Raw genomic sequence first — 13,572 nt, 5'->3', positions numbered from 1 at the left:
TTATTATTGACGACATTTTGCTGTGGGCTGATACCGAAAAAGAAGCAGTCGAGAACTTGAAAACAACACTTGATCGATGCAGAAAAGTAGGTATAAAGCTAAACCTGGATAAATGCAAATTTGGTTTGTCCGAAGTACTGTATCTTACTATGGACATATTATTGGCGAAAATGGTATTAAACCAGACCCAAACAAAATCAATGCTATTACAAACATGAAGCCACCGAATTCAAAGAAAGAACTCCAAACTTTTTTGGGATTAATTAATTTTTTGAGAAAATTTGCACCACAGTTATCAGAGATTACAGCGCCATTGCGAAATCTCCTGAAGCAAGACACGTGGACGTGGAATTCAGAAAACGACGAGCAGTATCAACACGTGAAAGACTACATCACAAGGCAACCAGGTACACTCTTACAATACTTTGAACCGAAAAAACCTGTGTGTATTCAAGTTGATGCCTCTAAAGATGGACTTGGTGCAGTGCTATTGCAACACAAAGGACCAATCGCTTATGCATCCCGCGCGCTCACACCTACTGAACAAAACTACTCTCAAATCGAAAAAGAAATGTTAGCCATCGTTTATGGTTGTGTTAAATTCCACCAGTATGTTTATGGCCGACATTTTACCATTCATTCTGATCACAAGCCTCTACAGTCCATTTTCAAAAAAACACTTTCAAGTGCGCCACCAAGGCTACAACGCATGATGATCAAAATTCAGCCGTATGACCTCAACGTCGAATTTCGACCTGGAAAGTCTATATCGGTTGCAGACACGTTGTCTAGAAAGCACCCTGAAGAGTGAAGATGTTGGTGAGCCCCAATTTGATACAGACAGCCAAGTTTTAATGATAGCAGAATCGTTTCCTGTTCAGACTGACTGTTTAGAAAACATTAGAAATGCAACAAAAGATGACAGAACATCACAAATCTTAACAAAGTATCTATTGAACAATTGGCCCAAACATAAAAAGAGCCTTGATATCCATGCTTGTCCTTATTGGAAACTCTGATCCGAGTTATCTTTGCATAATGGTTTAATTTTGAGAGGTGAACGTATCGTTGTGCCATTTGCACTTCGTAAAGAAATGCTTGAAATGTTGCATGCTTGTCATTTAGGAATTGTGAAATGTACCCAAAAAGCCCGAGATCTATTTTATTGGCCTGGTATGTCCTCTGATATTAATGATTTGATTTCTGTTTGTGACATTTGTAAACAGTTGCAGTACAACAATCCCAAAGAGCCTTTAATTCCTCACGAACCACCCAGTAACCCATGGGAAATTGTTGGAGCAGATTTGTTTCACTGGAACAATGCGAACTATTTAATTGTCGTCGACTATTACAGTAGATTTTTTGAAACCGCTTTGTTAAATAGGACCACTAGTCAAAACGTAATTCATCACATGAAATCCTTCTTTTGCAGACATGGTATTCCAAAAACCCTCCGATCAGATAATGGCCCTCCATTTCACTCAAAAGAGTTTGCAAATTTTTGTGATAGTTGGAAAATTAATCATAAAACTTCCAGCCCATTATACCCACAGTCAAATGGGCTTGTAGAAAAGTTTGTTCAAACTGCTAAACGTTTATTAGACAAAGCCTTAAGCACCAACCGTGACCCTTATCTCAGTATTTTAGAATACAGGAACACACCCATTGGACCTGAAGGATCACCTGCTCAGTTGTTGATGGGGAGAAGATTGCGAGAACTAATACCAATGACAGAAGACCAATTACAGCCCGTCTCAGTTGACCCCGCTTTTGTGAAGAAACAATTTGTAAAACGTCGTACTCGCAACAAAAGGTATTATGATCGCTCAAGTAGACCCATGAGACCTCTTGTTAATGGCCAAAATGTTCGCCACAGAGTTGGAAAAAAATGGGAGCCAGCTGTCGTAACCGGTCGTCACAATTCACCGCGATCCTATAATGTGCGTGATTCTTATGGCAACACCTACCGGAGATATTTAATTAATGTAGAACCGACATTCAAATTTAATCCTTTGGTTCCTGATGCACATGTATTTGATCAATCTAATGACGAGCCCAATGCGCCACGCCAAAATAATATGCCAGCACCGTATATGACCCGTTCTGGCCGGGTAGTAAAGCCTCCTGAGAGATATGGTGTCTGTGCAACCTAAGTAGTAGTGCACATAGTGTGATAGTATCGTGGTACGTTTAGATTTCGTGTTGTGCAACGTGCTATAAGTTGTTCTTACTGTTCATCCAAGTTTTTTGAAAGTAAATCGTGTAGTAGATGTGATTTCGTTAATTCATGTGTATCTGGCAGTGTACCACTCTTCATAAGTTCATTTTAATCTGTTTGTGTATTGTGAAATAGTTTTCTTTCTTCAGACAAAGGGGGATGTAATATTGGAAACGTGCCTTTAAACTTTTAATTTATTTGAGAACTTGCCCTTTAAGTTTGTACCTTGTGTTTCACATTTTGCCTTACGCGTTTTCCATGACCTCTTGATTGGCCGCTGGTAAATACGCTTTCCTGACAGCGATGCGGCATTCTCCAACTCGAGTTCAACTAGTTGTCAAAGTCAATCGTTTTAGTGCCGCAGCTATGTGGGCGTGTACATTGCCAATTGATGTTTGAGATTCAAATAAATTTATCTGTTCGTCTTTGAGAGTTCGTCCGAAATAGTCAGACGTAAAGGCCAGCGCGAAACATTACAGTTTCGAAGGAGTGTTTCTTTTTCGGTCATTGCATGCAGACGAACGGATTTGGAAATCTTACGTTACAATTTTCCCACGAAGAGATTATGGTTTACCGCTGTGACCATAAAAAATAAAAGACGTAACTTGTTAGCTGGTAGGCCAAGAAGCACTAGAAGCACATAAAAAATAAAAGACGAGTTCTTGTCAGTTGGTAGGTCAAGAAGAAATTAAAGCAAAATAATAAAAGAAGATCGTGTTGGTTGGTAGTCTACAGAAGCAAAAGAAAATTAAAGACATTTCTTCTCAGTTGGTACTGAAGAACTTCAAGTTAAAAATTAAAGGCGTTTCTTTGTTGGTTCTGAAGAAAAAACAACATTGACATTCATTTGAAGAAAAAAGATTAAAGACAATCGATCTGTGCTTGAAGATTCAAGTGAACGAATCCAAGCAAGTTGTGTGGAACTTTAGGACTGTATATACCCCTACAACTACGGTATTGTGCATTTAAATTCTTTACGGTCTTTGAAGTTAAGTTTTTTATAACTTAATTTTGTGTGTTTGTGTAACTTAATTTTTTTAATTGTTAAATTGAGCCCCAACATTTATATGTCTACACTCGGTGGCGACAGGGACTCGACCGCCGTCGACTCGACTGAGTTTAAGCCTGATGATGTTCTTTGCGGTCGGGCAGGCCATTCTGGGGAGGGACCCAGTAACGATGAGGCTAAGTCAGTTCGAGAGGCCCGGCATCTTAGAAGGGATATTTTGACTCAAATTGGGGAACTTTCTGTAGCCTTAGGTTCTTTGAGTGATAAGCAGGAACTGTTAATTTTTAGATCTAAGTTCTCTACTTTGGAAGAGGATTTACGGCATTTCCATGCTCTTTTGACTAAAATTTTTAACTCTGCAATCTTGGCAGAACTTCGTGATAAGGTAGACCCCGAATTTAACTCGTTAAAAAATAACTTTGAACAAAAAGAAAGTGAGTTCTCAGATATGTTGGATGCTGACATACATCCTGAGGATAGCGCCTCAAATGTAAGCACTAGGATGTCTACGAGTTCGTCTCGGATAGTGGCACAAATTAACCTGCAGCTAAGACGAGAGGAGCTCCAGATACGAGCTGAGGCTGAAGCGAGAGTTGCTGAGGCCACCGCGAGAGCTGATGCCATACGAGCTGAGGCCGTACGAGCAGAGGCCGTCGCGAGAGCTGAGGCTGAAGCGAGAGCTGCTGAGGCCACCGCGAGAGCTGATGCCATACGAGCTGAGGCCGTACGAGCAGAGGCCGTCGCGAGAGCTGAGGCTGAAGCGAGAGCTGCTGAGGCCACCGCGAGAGCTGAGGCTGAAGCGAGAGCTGCTGAGGCCACCGCGAGAGCTGCTGAGTTTGCACTCAAAGACGCACAGTTGAGGGCTGAACAACGTAAAGAGGTAGCTTTGGCTGAATATCGATCAGATGTGGGCTCCCGGCGTAGCTCCAAGGGCTCTTCTAGGCATTCCAGAAGTGAACATCAATCACAGTTTAATTTACATAACCTTTTCCAGACGCCTGTTCAATCTGTAAGTGGACCAGTGCAATCCACACGTTTTCCAGCTGTTTCAGGAGGTCTCGGGGCCGCGGCTAAGGGTCTTCCGAAGGCTGTAGAGCCAAGGTCTGCGAATTATAGCCGAACTCCTTCCCCAGAGCGTGCAGGTCACGGGGCCGCCATTAGCAGTAATGCTTTGCCCCCTTCACAGTTTTCTGCGCCGCTAGTTTTTGATCGCCCAGCTACACGTAATTTGGGTGGTTGTGAGAGGCGTATCGCGTCTCCTGATTTTAACGTTTGTGAGGATCGTGATCGGGCTGTGCATGTGACTGAGCCCCCTCAGCCCCTTAAGGGATATAGCTTGTCTTCTCCCGCTAAATCGAGTTCTCAACAACAGGATAAATTTTTTTAATACCAAAATAGTAGGACGTTTTTCGATAAGGCGGCCTTGATTGGTTACGATGGTAATAATATGCCATTTATCTTCTTTAAAAATCGTGTTACGGCCTTAATGGCAGCTTCGCCCTTTAAAGGAACTCGTTTGACTTTGTTACAAGCAGCTTGTGTTAGAACAGCTGCGCAAACGATTGCTAATTTGGTTTCCGACACTCCTGGCTTGTCAGAGGAAGACAGGATAGAAATGTCGTTAGCTCGCTTGTCCCAGCGTTTTGGGGTTCGTGGAGGTCTTTTCGCCAAACCGGAAATTAGAAAGTATCGCTATGGTAGCAAATTGACTTCGATCTCTTCAAGTGATTTGAAAGAGTTTAAAGATGAATTGTCGCAGTGTTTGCTTTACGCGCAAGCTTATGGTCAGCGTGATAAATTGGAAGGACGTTTTGTTTTGGATTTGGCTAAGCGACTCCCATTTGACGCTAAGCAGCGTTATCTTGACTTTTTAGGTGATCAGTATGGTGGCACTGATGAGCCTACTTTTCAGAGTTTGTTTGAATTTGTAGTACGGGAGGAAACGCGCAAGTCGACTGATTTTAGCATTATGCTAATGGGCGATTCTGGTGAGTCGCAGCATTTTAAAAAGTTTGGCAAAGGAAAATTGCCTTCTTGTCCGGTTAGGCAGACGTCGGTAAAACCCCATCATAATGTGATTTTAGGAAGTTCGCAGTACTCGACTGCTGTTGGCGCACCACGTGGTGGTGTGGCCAGACGTAGTGACATACCGGCATGTTTTTATTGTTCGTCACGTGGTCAAGTTGAATATCATTTTTTGTCTAATTGTAAAGAATTTTTGCGCTTGACACCTAAAGATCGGAGAGATGTCATTGTGAAAGCTGGCAAATGCTTGAATTGTTTGCGCCAGCATATGGTTAGGGATTGCGTTTATGCAAACAACTGTCGTAAGTGTGGCCCTAACAACGATAGGAAACACTATTTTCTTCTGCACGATTTTTATGTGACGTCACGTGATTCTCTGGATTCGGTCGGCAAAGGTGATGCTGGTGCCAGAGTTCCTGTGCGTAATGTTAAGATTGGAAATGTTAAAGCAGCCTTAAATCGCGTTACTGCTGCTCGTGTTTTGAATCCAATGACTGGCAAATCGAAGTTGGTGTATTGTCAGCATGATCCTGGTTCGCAGTTGACGTTTGTTTCGAGTGATTTGGTGTGCAAACTTGGCCTTAAACCGTATGATAAAGCGTCGTTTAAAATGGATACTCTGGCTGATCAGAAACCTACTTGTGCTAACCTTGTTAAACTCAACATCCAGTTGTTAGAGACAGATGAACTGTTTTGTGATATAACCTCGGTGGTTAACCCAGCTTGGGCTGACGATGTTAAAACTTTACCGCATAAACAAGATTTAAGTGGTTTCCGTCATTTTCATGACGTGAATATGTTTTATTTGAATGATTGCAGTACTGTAGATGTACTGATTGGCAACAACAACGCTTATTTGATGTGGGCAAAAGAAGAACGTGTTGGTGAAAATCGTAGTGAACCGCATGCTTTACTCACTCCTCTCGGTTGGTTGGCTTGTGGTGGTAAGTCACCCTTAGTTGAAAGCGTTGCTAAAGTGTGCAGAGTGCAAACGTCTTCAGAGTCGGATGTCATCTCTGGCTTTCAGCGTAAAATTGAGTTTCGTGATATGGAAATAGCAGACCTGAATAAAGTCATTCAGGATTTGACCTTGCAAAATGAAATCTGTGAATTGTCTCGCAATGACATTTTGGCTAGAGAACTTGTCGAACCGAATATTGAGTTGAAAGATGGTCGATTCGAGATACCTGTTCCGTTGAAGGAAGATATTGATCTACCTAACAATTTTGTGTTGGCGTCAGATAGAGCTGCTGCTTTAAGGAAGAAGGCTTTAAAACAACCTGAACTTTGTGATTTCCTTACTGACACCATGAAGGATCTTAAATCTAATGGCTATATTGAGCGTGATGGTGAAGCAGAAAATGTAAAGGGATTTGAATGGTATTTACCATACTTTGTGACGTCACAATTAAAAAAGCGCATTGGTTACGACGGCAAGTCTGAATTTCGAGGAACTTGTGTTAATGATGAAATGTTTTCGGGTTCTGACTTGTTAAACTCTCTGGCAGATCTCTTGGCTAGATTTCGGCTTGAAAGGTTTGGCTTCATGGCCGATGTGATTAAATACTTTTTTCACATTTTGGACTCTTCAATACGTAAGCCCAATTTTACTGAACTGCTTACGTACACAGGCAGTGCCGTTCGGATCGTGAATGAACGCCCTTTGGTACCTTTGAGTGACGACCCTAGGGATTTTACTGTCATCACCCCTGCCTCACTTTTGACCCCATACTTAGACCCATACTGTGCTGTTGGGCAACCACATGATCGTGACCAACTAAGAAGGGATTATCGGTTCAATTTGTCACTTTCTCAGCAGTTTTGGAGTAAATGGATCGATTTTTACTTGCCAGGTCTTCAGGGCCGGTAAAAATGGCTAAAAATGGCCGAGAATTTGGAGCCTGGTCAACTTGTAGTGGTAGGTTCTCTCCAAGACATTGGTAAACGTGGGAAGTATCAACTTGGGAGGGTGCATGAGGTAGTTCCACAAATTAGGAAAGGGAAGCCTGTGGTTCGTAGAGCTAAAGTTGCCGTCTGCAACTATGATGAGAGTACGGGGAAAGTGAAAGTAGACTACGTGTTGAGGGATATTTCGTGCCTCGCCCCCGTAAAGAACACCTAAGTGTTAAGGTTTGAGCCTGGTTTTGTCCGCGGTGGCCGACACTTGTCTGAGCCCAGAACAGTCGGTTATTATCGCAACTATTGTATGTATATAGCGTCATTTTAGCGTGTACCTATGGTACCAATTTCATGTATCGTGTGTTTTATTCATTGGCTCACGATTGTCCTTAAATTCCTTTTTAGTTATGCCATGTTAGACTGTCATAACTAGGGGCCGCTATGTTACGGCCAATCTCTATACAAATCAAACGTCATATAAAACCGTTCAAGTCTACTGAATCTTACGTCATGGAATTTTTCCTAAAAATGAGCCAAAATTGCATCATCGTCGTAAGACTTGTGTCAAACATGTTTAAACATGAAATATTGCATCATCACCTTTGAACACCTGTTTGAATTGTGTGACAATGTCTTTCACTATTACGTCACAGTACTGCGTACGTGAGTTTGAGATATTGATATCTATTCTGGTCATTCATTTTAAAATTGTTGCTTGAAGAGGTTGGTCGCATGTTTAACTGGTTTGCTTAGTGCTTGTCAGCTGGACGAAAATTTCCGTCTTTTATCTAAGTAATCTGTTCTGTAGTGACAAGTTTTAGTGGTGTACGGCGTTACATCCAATTTCGACAGCCAGGTGGCTAATTTTACAGAAATAGAAATTTTAATAGACGTTTCGAAGGAGCGTTTCTTTTTCGGTCATTACATGCAGACGAACGGATTCGGGAATCTTACGTTACAATTTTCACACGAAGAGATTATGGTTTACCGCTGTGACCAACGATCGCTACAAAAACAAAAAGTGGACGTTGCGAAAAACTGAAAATCTCAATGGAAAATTTGTTTGATTTCTTTTTCGATCTCCATGAGAAATGAGAACGTCTATACATGGCAAACACGTAACCCGCTGTACTTTACAGGTTCTTGTTGACGATTCTGTTTGTTTTTCTGCCAAAAGATACGTCACGAGGTTAGTTGCAGTTCTGTTTGACTCTTGGAATATACTTGTATCACCAAGTTCAGTAAGTAAAAACCTATTTAACAAGTAATTAGCCTATGCGAATGTATGAATTGCCTTGAGAGTGGGAGAGGTCAACTTTTTCAACACGCGTAGAAGCCACTTCCTGCTTGATTTTGATTAGAAGCGCCTCGCAGTCCTGCTTCAGCCACACTTGAGATGCTGTTTCCTGAACTGTAATTAATATCTCCACCATTCTCAATGCAATGCATGTTGTTATATTGTTATTGATCATTGTTAGCTCTAGTTATAACTTTCAATCTGCTTTTCAAGTTCACTAGACTGTGTCCTGTGAAGTCTTTTCACAGAAAGTTTTAAATAAATATAAAATTATAGCAACCAAAAAATAAATAAATGCATTAAATGATTAATTGATTATGTCAATGAAACGATGATGAATAAAAAAATTACGGTATTTATTAATTCTGGAAACGTATTGTCCACTACAAGGAAAATGCAACGTGCCTAGGGACAGTGGAATAGGCCCTATTAGGCTACTTCTAGTAATCATAATTATGTAAACCTGGTAAAATCAGAGTACGGTATAATACTTTTGTTTTAAAACAGCCCTTCATATGCGCTGATGTCTTGTTTAAAAGTGCTTGAGTTTCTGGCAGTTCTGCTTGCCGTTGGATCCATTGGCCTGAATGGATACAATATCATGATTTTTTTTGATGCTAAAGGAAAACTAGATACTGAAAACGCACAGGTAAAGTGTTGAGATTAGCAAGTTTTATAATTGTGCACTTCGAATAAACATAATACTAATAGTTACAACAAAAAACAGTTAAATCGGGTGAAGGAATGTAGATGGTAGATTTGTTTTATTTAAACATCTTGTAAATTTGTGACAATACAAAGTTTAGTTACCAGCATCTTTAAAATGAAGGCTACTGACTATTGTAGGCTAAGTTACAAAAGTTCTAACAATATTACGGCATGGTTTGGCAACGTAATAAATACTGTGTTTTGCCGACTTTACACTCTAATTTTCATTTTCTTCGGCTGTTGTGATATACACGAACAATACTTCTCAACACTGGGTCTTATAATATTGTGAACGTAATAACAATCATAAAGATTGACAACTATATCAAACAACCAGTAAAGTGGAAAAAAATAATAACGCCTAAGTTTCCAAAATGATCTCATTGGACAACGTCATTGAAGAAACAAACAAGACGCTTCGCGTAACTCTATTTATATTGTGAAATGCTGTAACTTGGCATTGGTTTTCATCAATATATAGTTATACAGCTGCAAAGTTTTCAAGATTTTTCCACCAGCGTTATATAACAATAACAAGGCTCTCATTGCACCGTCCTTGATAAACATAGCACAATACTGAAAAGTTTGGGTGTTCACCAGGACAATTATCGTTTCTAGTACTAGTTGCTACGTTCATCTGATGAAATTGAAAGTAAAATTAACAACAAACAAGATGGTTTATTGCTTCACTGACGTTTCGCGCACCATGACAATGCGCATCCTCAGAGCGAATAACATACAAATAAAATTTCACCATCTTGTTTGTTGTTAATTTTACTTTCAATTTCATCAGAAGAACGTAGCAACTAGTGCTAGAAACAAACATAGCACACACGATGCGGCGTTTGATAAACTAGATCCTGAGCTCGCAAATTTGTGTAAAGCGGAGTAAAACTAGTCCTAAAGGTACAATTCCGTCCAGGTAGAGAAATTCAGATAGCCTACTTTGGAAAGTGCTAGTAGGCTGTCATGGTAAATCTTGGATTATATGTTTATTTGCATCAGAAAAAATAATTTATGGAGGTTCTTTTTGGACTTGAACTTAAGTCAACAAAATAGTAGAAGTCATTTACGAATACAACTACAGCACGCCTTTTACTGCAAAAATAAAATTGTCCTTGAATTGATAATTGACCTCGTAAGTAGGTTGTCAATAAGGAAAAAAACAGATTAAAACGCTTTTCCAGTTTGACTTCGAGCTGAAAATAAAGCAAGCCTACTGAGCTACTTTTGCTATACGGACAGGAGCAAACTTTGCAACATCTGCTCGAATGCCCTGGTTTGAAAGGAAAATGCTTTGCAAAACACTTGGCAAAGTTCAATAATAAAGCAATAGCTTGGCTGATGTTCTGGGCTATGGTCGTGAGACACATGAAGAAGACCGTAACTCTATAATACTTTCAAATTTTTGATTTCCATCGTTTTATTAAGAGACGGAGACTTTGCAGGTGGAACGTTATGACTAGGAGAATTTGGCGCAAAATTGAACAACTTACCAATATTTTATGCAGTTTATCCGCTTCTGTTTTATTTACAATTTTTCCTTGGTGGAGCAAATCAGCAACTAAAAATTTTATGGCGATTCACCCATTTTTACCGAAGTGGCTCCGTTTTGACTCTGCCTTGATTTAATAATTCTAAAGGCATAAACAACGTTCACGTTTTTTTAAATAATAGAAAATAGTTTAAACTGTTGTTTACGGCTATGTTTTGTCAACCGCTCAATCACTGCAGCAGCTAATTTACGGATCAAACCATTTTCAAAAAGTGCAAAAATCAAATGGAAAGTTTAAAAAAGTTTATAAAATCGTCTTTCGCGCTATGAAACTGAGCATACGACCACAAGCTTTTCATTGTCTATTTTGAAATAGATTTATTCTGATAGAAAATCTTCAAGAAAGTTGTGTTTTGTTAGGTTGTGGAAATCATATCGTCTGTTCACAATAACACTGGAGATCTTGACAACGCTCTAGTCCAGTTGGACACCAAGCTCATCAAAACAAGAGACGGTACTGTAGACTCTGTAGTGGGTATTTCTTTGGAAAGCGCAAAGTTTAAAATGTTGCTGAATATTTCACTTAATTACATTGCATTCTTCAACTTAATGAAACAGTAGTTCCACTGCCACCTGCCTCTGTGAAACATTTGCAGATCTAGACAATTTTTTAAGGGTACAACAGATTTCAATGTCGCAAAAATTCAACCAAACAAACGATGTAAAATTTGAAATTCAGACTAAAGCAAAAAGGTTATAAAAAGGGGGTCTGTTCGTTTTTGGCGCAGCACATTTGTTTGCTCTAATATTTTGTAATTTTTGCTTAAAAATCAAACTCTGTATTTGACTACATTCATTCTACAAAAGGATTCCAATAACTTGGTTTTTATAAAGTTTTGCCTCATCTTGTATCGTATAAAATAATACTATTTGGGTAGAGAAGTAACTCATAAAATGATATAGCCTAATGATTCCAATACCAATACAATGATACGTTTGAAAAAATGATTTCCAAACGTATAAAATGATTCCAATAAAGAAAATATTTTAAGATCGAACAGACGACACACAATTTGAAGTCTGAAAAAGTGAAGATTTTTGCGGAGGTTGTGGGTTACGAATTCAGAAAATTGTGAAAATTTCATTTGGTTTCGGACATATTTGAGCTTTTTGATGATTTGTTAGATTCCTATAACTGTTAGAGTTAAAAATTTTTTTTTTGAATTTAAGGTAACTTTGAAACGTTTTTCATGTGTTTTTTTTTATAAGCACATAAGTTATAGCCTATCAATAATAATTTATTTTTGAATAGGGTAGGCCTATGTTTTAAAACCACGCTTTGTTTCTTTACCAGTATTGGATCTGCTGTAAATTCTAGAAAGTCCAAAATCAAAAAAAGCATGCAACTTTTCTGTTTTTTTTTTCTAGGTGGATAGAGTACGTGACCAATGGTGCCCTTGGATCTGCTACTGATATTAGGCTTATCTCTCACTTCTTTCACCTACAGCATAGTATAAAAAAATTGGCGCTTCGGTTAGATAGAAATAAACTGATTTGAAGATGTTTTTAAGATGTTATTTAATGTTTTCGAACATGTGGAAAATTGGAAAATAACTACAATTTACATTTTTGCAGGACCGGTTGCAGAGATGCAACAAATGACAGAGGATACAAAACTTCGGGAAGTAGATACTGGTAAAAAGTGTTACATTGACAAAACAATTTTCGTAGCTTATTTTAGCAAACTTTGTGAATCTCGCTTTATGCAATCTTTATGAACCGATGCTTGGATCAAATATCGGACTCATTTTTACCTTTTTTGACACTTACTTTCAAAAAGTAAGACCTATTAAAACAATTGGAGGTTTATTCTTTCAGTACCTAAAGTCCCAATCTCAATAAGAGATGGTACACCGCTATTTGTTTTCAAAATCGCTCGCTTCAGTTTTCCTTAAAACGTTCCAACTCAAACATTCCGAATCTTGCCTTTTGTACCATATGGGGCGATGGGCTAGTCGTAAAAATTCTAAAAATATTTTACAAACATACTTTAGAGTTGATAGAGCTGAAATACCGCCAAGTAAAATCAACACTAGACCGTCAGTGGTCTATTCTTTGTGCAGAAGACTACAAAGTGTTTCATAGCATGATACAAAGTATCTACCATCCCTCAAGTGTAGTTATCTCCAACCTTAACTATCAAAAATAAATTCAAAGTTTTTACCCAACACAGCAATATGGAGAACGATTTCTGCTAGTTGATCCGAGTAGTTGTGAAAGCTACAGACGTATGTCTTACTAATAATAATAATGTTAGTTTTTGTATAGCGCTGTATCCATCGCAGAATGCGTTGCTCCTCAGCGCTTTACAAAGCAAGCAGTGTCAATGCAGCCGTATAGAGGCGCAACTGAGTAGCCTACATTACTCAGTTGTACTCAATACTCAGTTTACTCATACTACTCAAAAGTACAAAACTTGTCAGTTTTTGCAGTATATTTTTATTGATGAGCCTATGAACAAAATGTGATGATTTGAGATAAGATATTGTAAATAATGATTTTCTACATGTGTTTTAATTTTTGTAATTTTGTTTTGTCTTTATCTTATTGAATCTGCATCACTTCAGCAGTTAAGTTCTCCTGATGGAAGCAGATTCAGAAAAGCAACAGTTCTCATACTTGGTTTTTAATCTACTAACTGACCTTTATTTGATCTATTTGTAGCTTGGAGCATTGATCATATAAAATCTGGATTGGCGACTGACTGCAGGAAGCTTTTCCCCTTTGACGGGCAGTTAATAGTTGGTGGACCGAAAGAAATATCAATTGACAATGATCGAGTTAGAGTTTTCTGTGACTTTCTGCCTGATAATGGAGGAGGATGGACGGTCAGTAAAAAACAGAAATTTAGTTATTAGTTA

At 38.9% G+C, this 13,572-nt stretch overlaps 1 protein-coding gene across 2 annotated transcripts in view; it reads left to right on the top strand.

Annotated features, from left to right (window-relative positions):
• LOC145778596 (fibrinogen-like protein 1) overlaps positions 1 to 13,572 on the top strand; it is a 29,560-nt gene that overhangs the window by 3,155 nt on the left and 12,833 nt on the right. Inside the window, exons 2-6 of one of the 2 annotated variants that reach the window (XM_082590120.1) lie at positions 8,291 to 8,340; positions 8,956 to 9,097; positions 11,072 to 11,165; positions 12,287 to 12,346; positions 13,376 to 13,539. In XM_082590120.1, coding sequence (XP_082446246.1) covers positions 8,972 to 9,097; positions 11,072 to 11,165; positions 12,287 to 12,346; positions 13,376 to 13,539 — 444 coding nt within the window. In that variant the 5' untranslated portion in view covers positions 8,291 to 8,340; positions 8,956 to 8,971. Of the gene's footprint in view, positions 1 to 8,290; positions 8,393 to 8,955; positions 9,098 to 11,071; positions 11,166 to 12,286; positions 12,347 to 13,375; positions 13,540 to 13,572 lie in introns of both variants that reach the window. The other variant, XM_082590128.1, reaches the window with a different exon arrangement.

This window comes from Aplidium turbinatum, chromosome 1, assembly GCF_918807975.1.
Source record: "Aplidium turbinatum chromosome 1, kaAplTurb1.1, whole genome shotgun sequence".
Taxonomy (NCBI): domain Eukaryota; kingdom Metazoa; phylum Chordata; class Ascidiacea; order Aplousobranchia; family Polyclinidae; genus Aplidium; species Aplidium turbinatum.
Note: the sequence above shows the minus strand (reverse complement) of the source record. Positions and strands in the feature narration are given on the sequence as shown.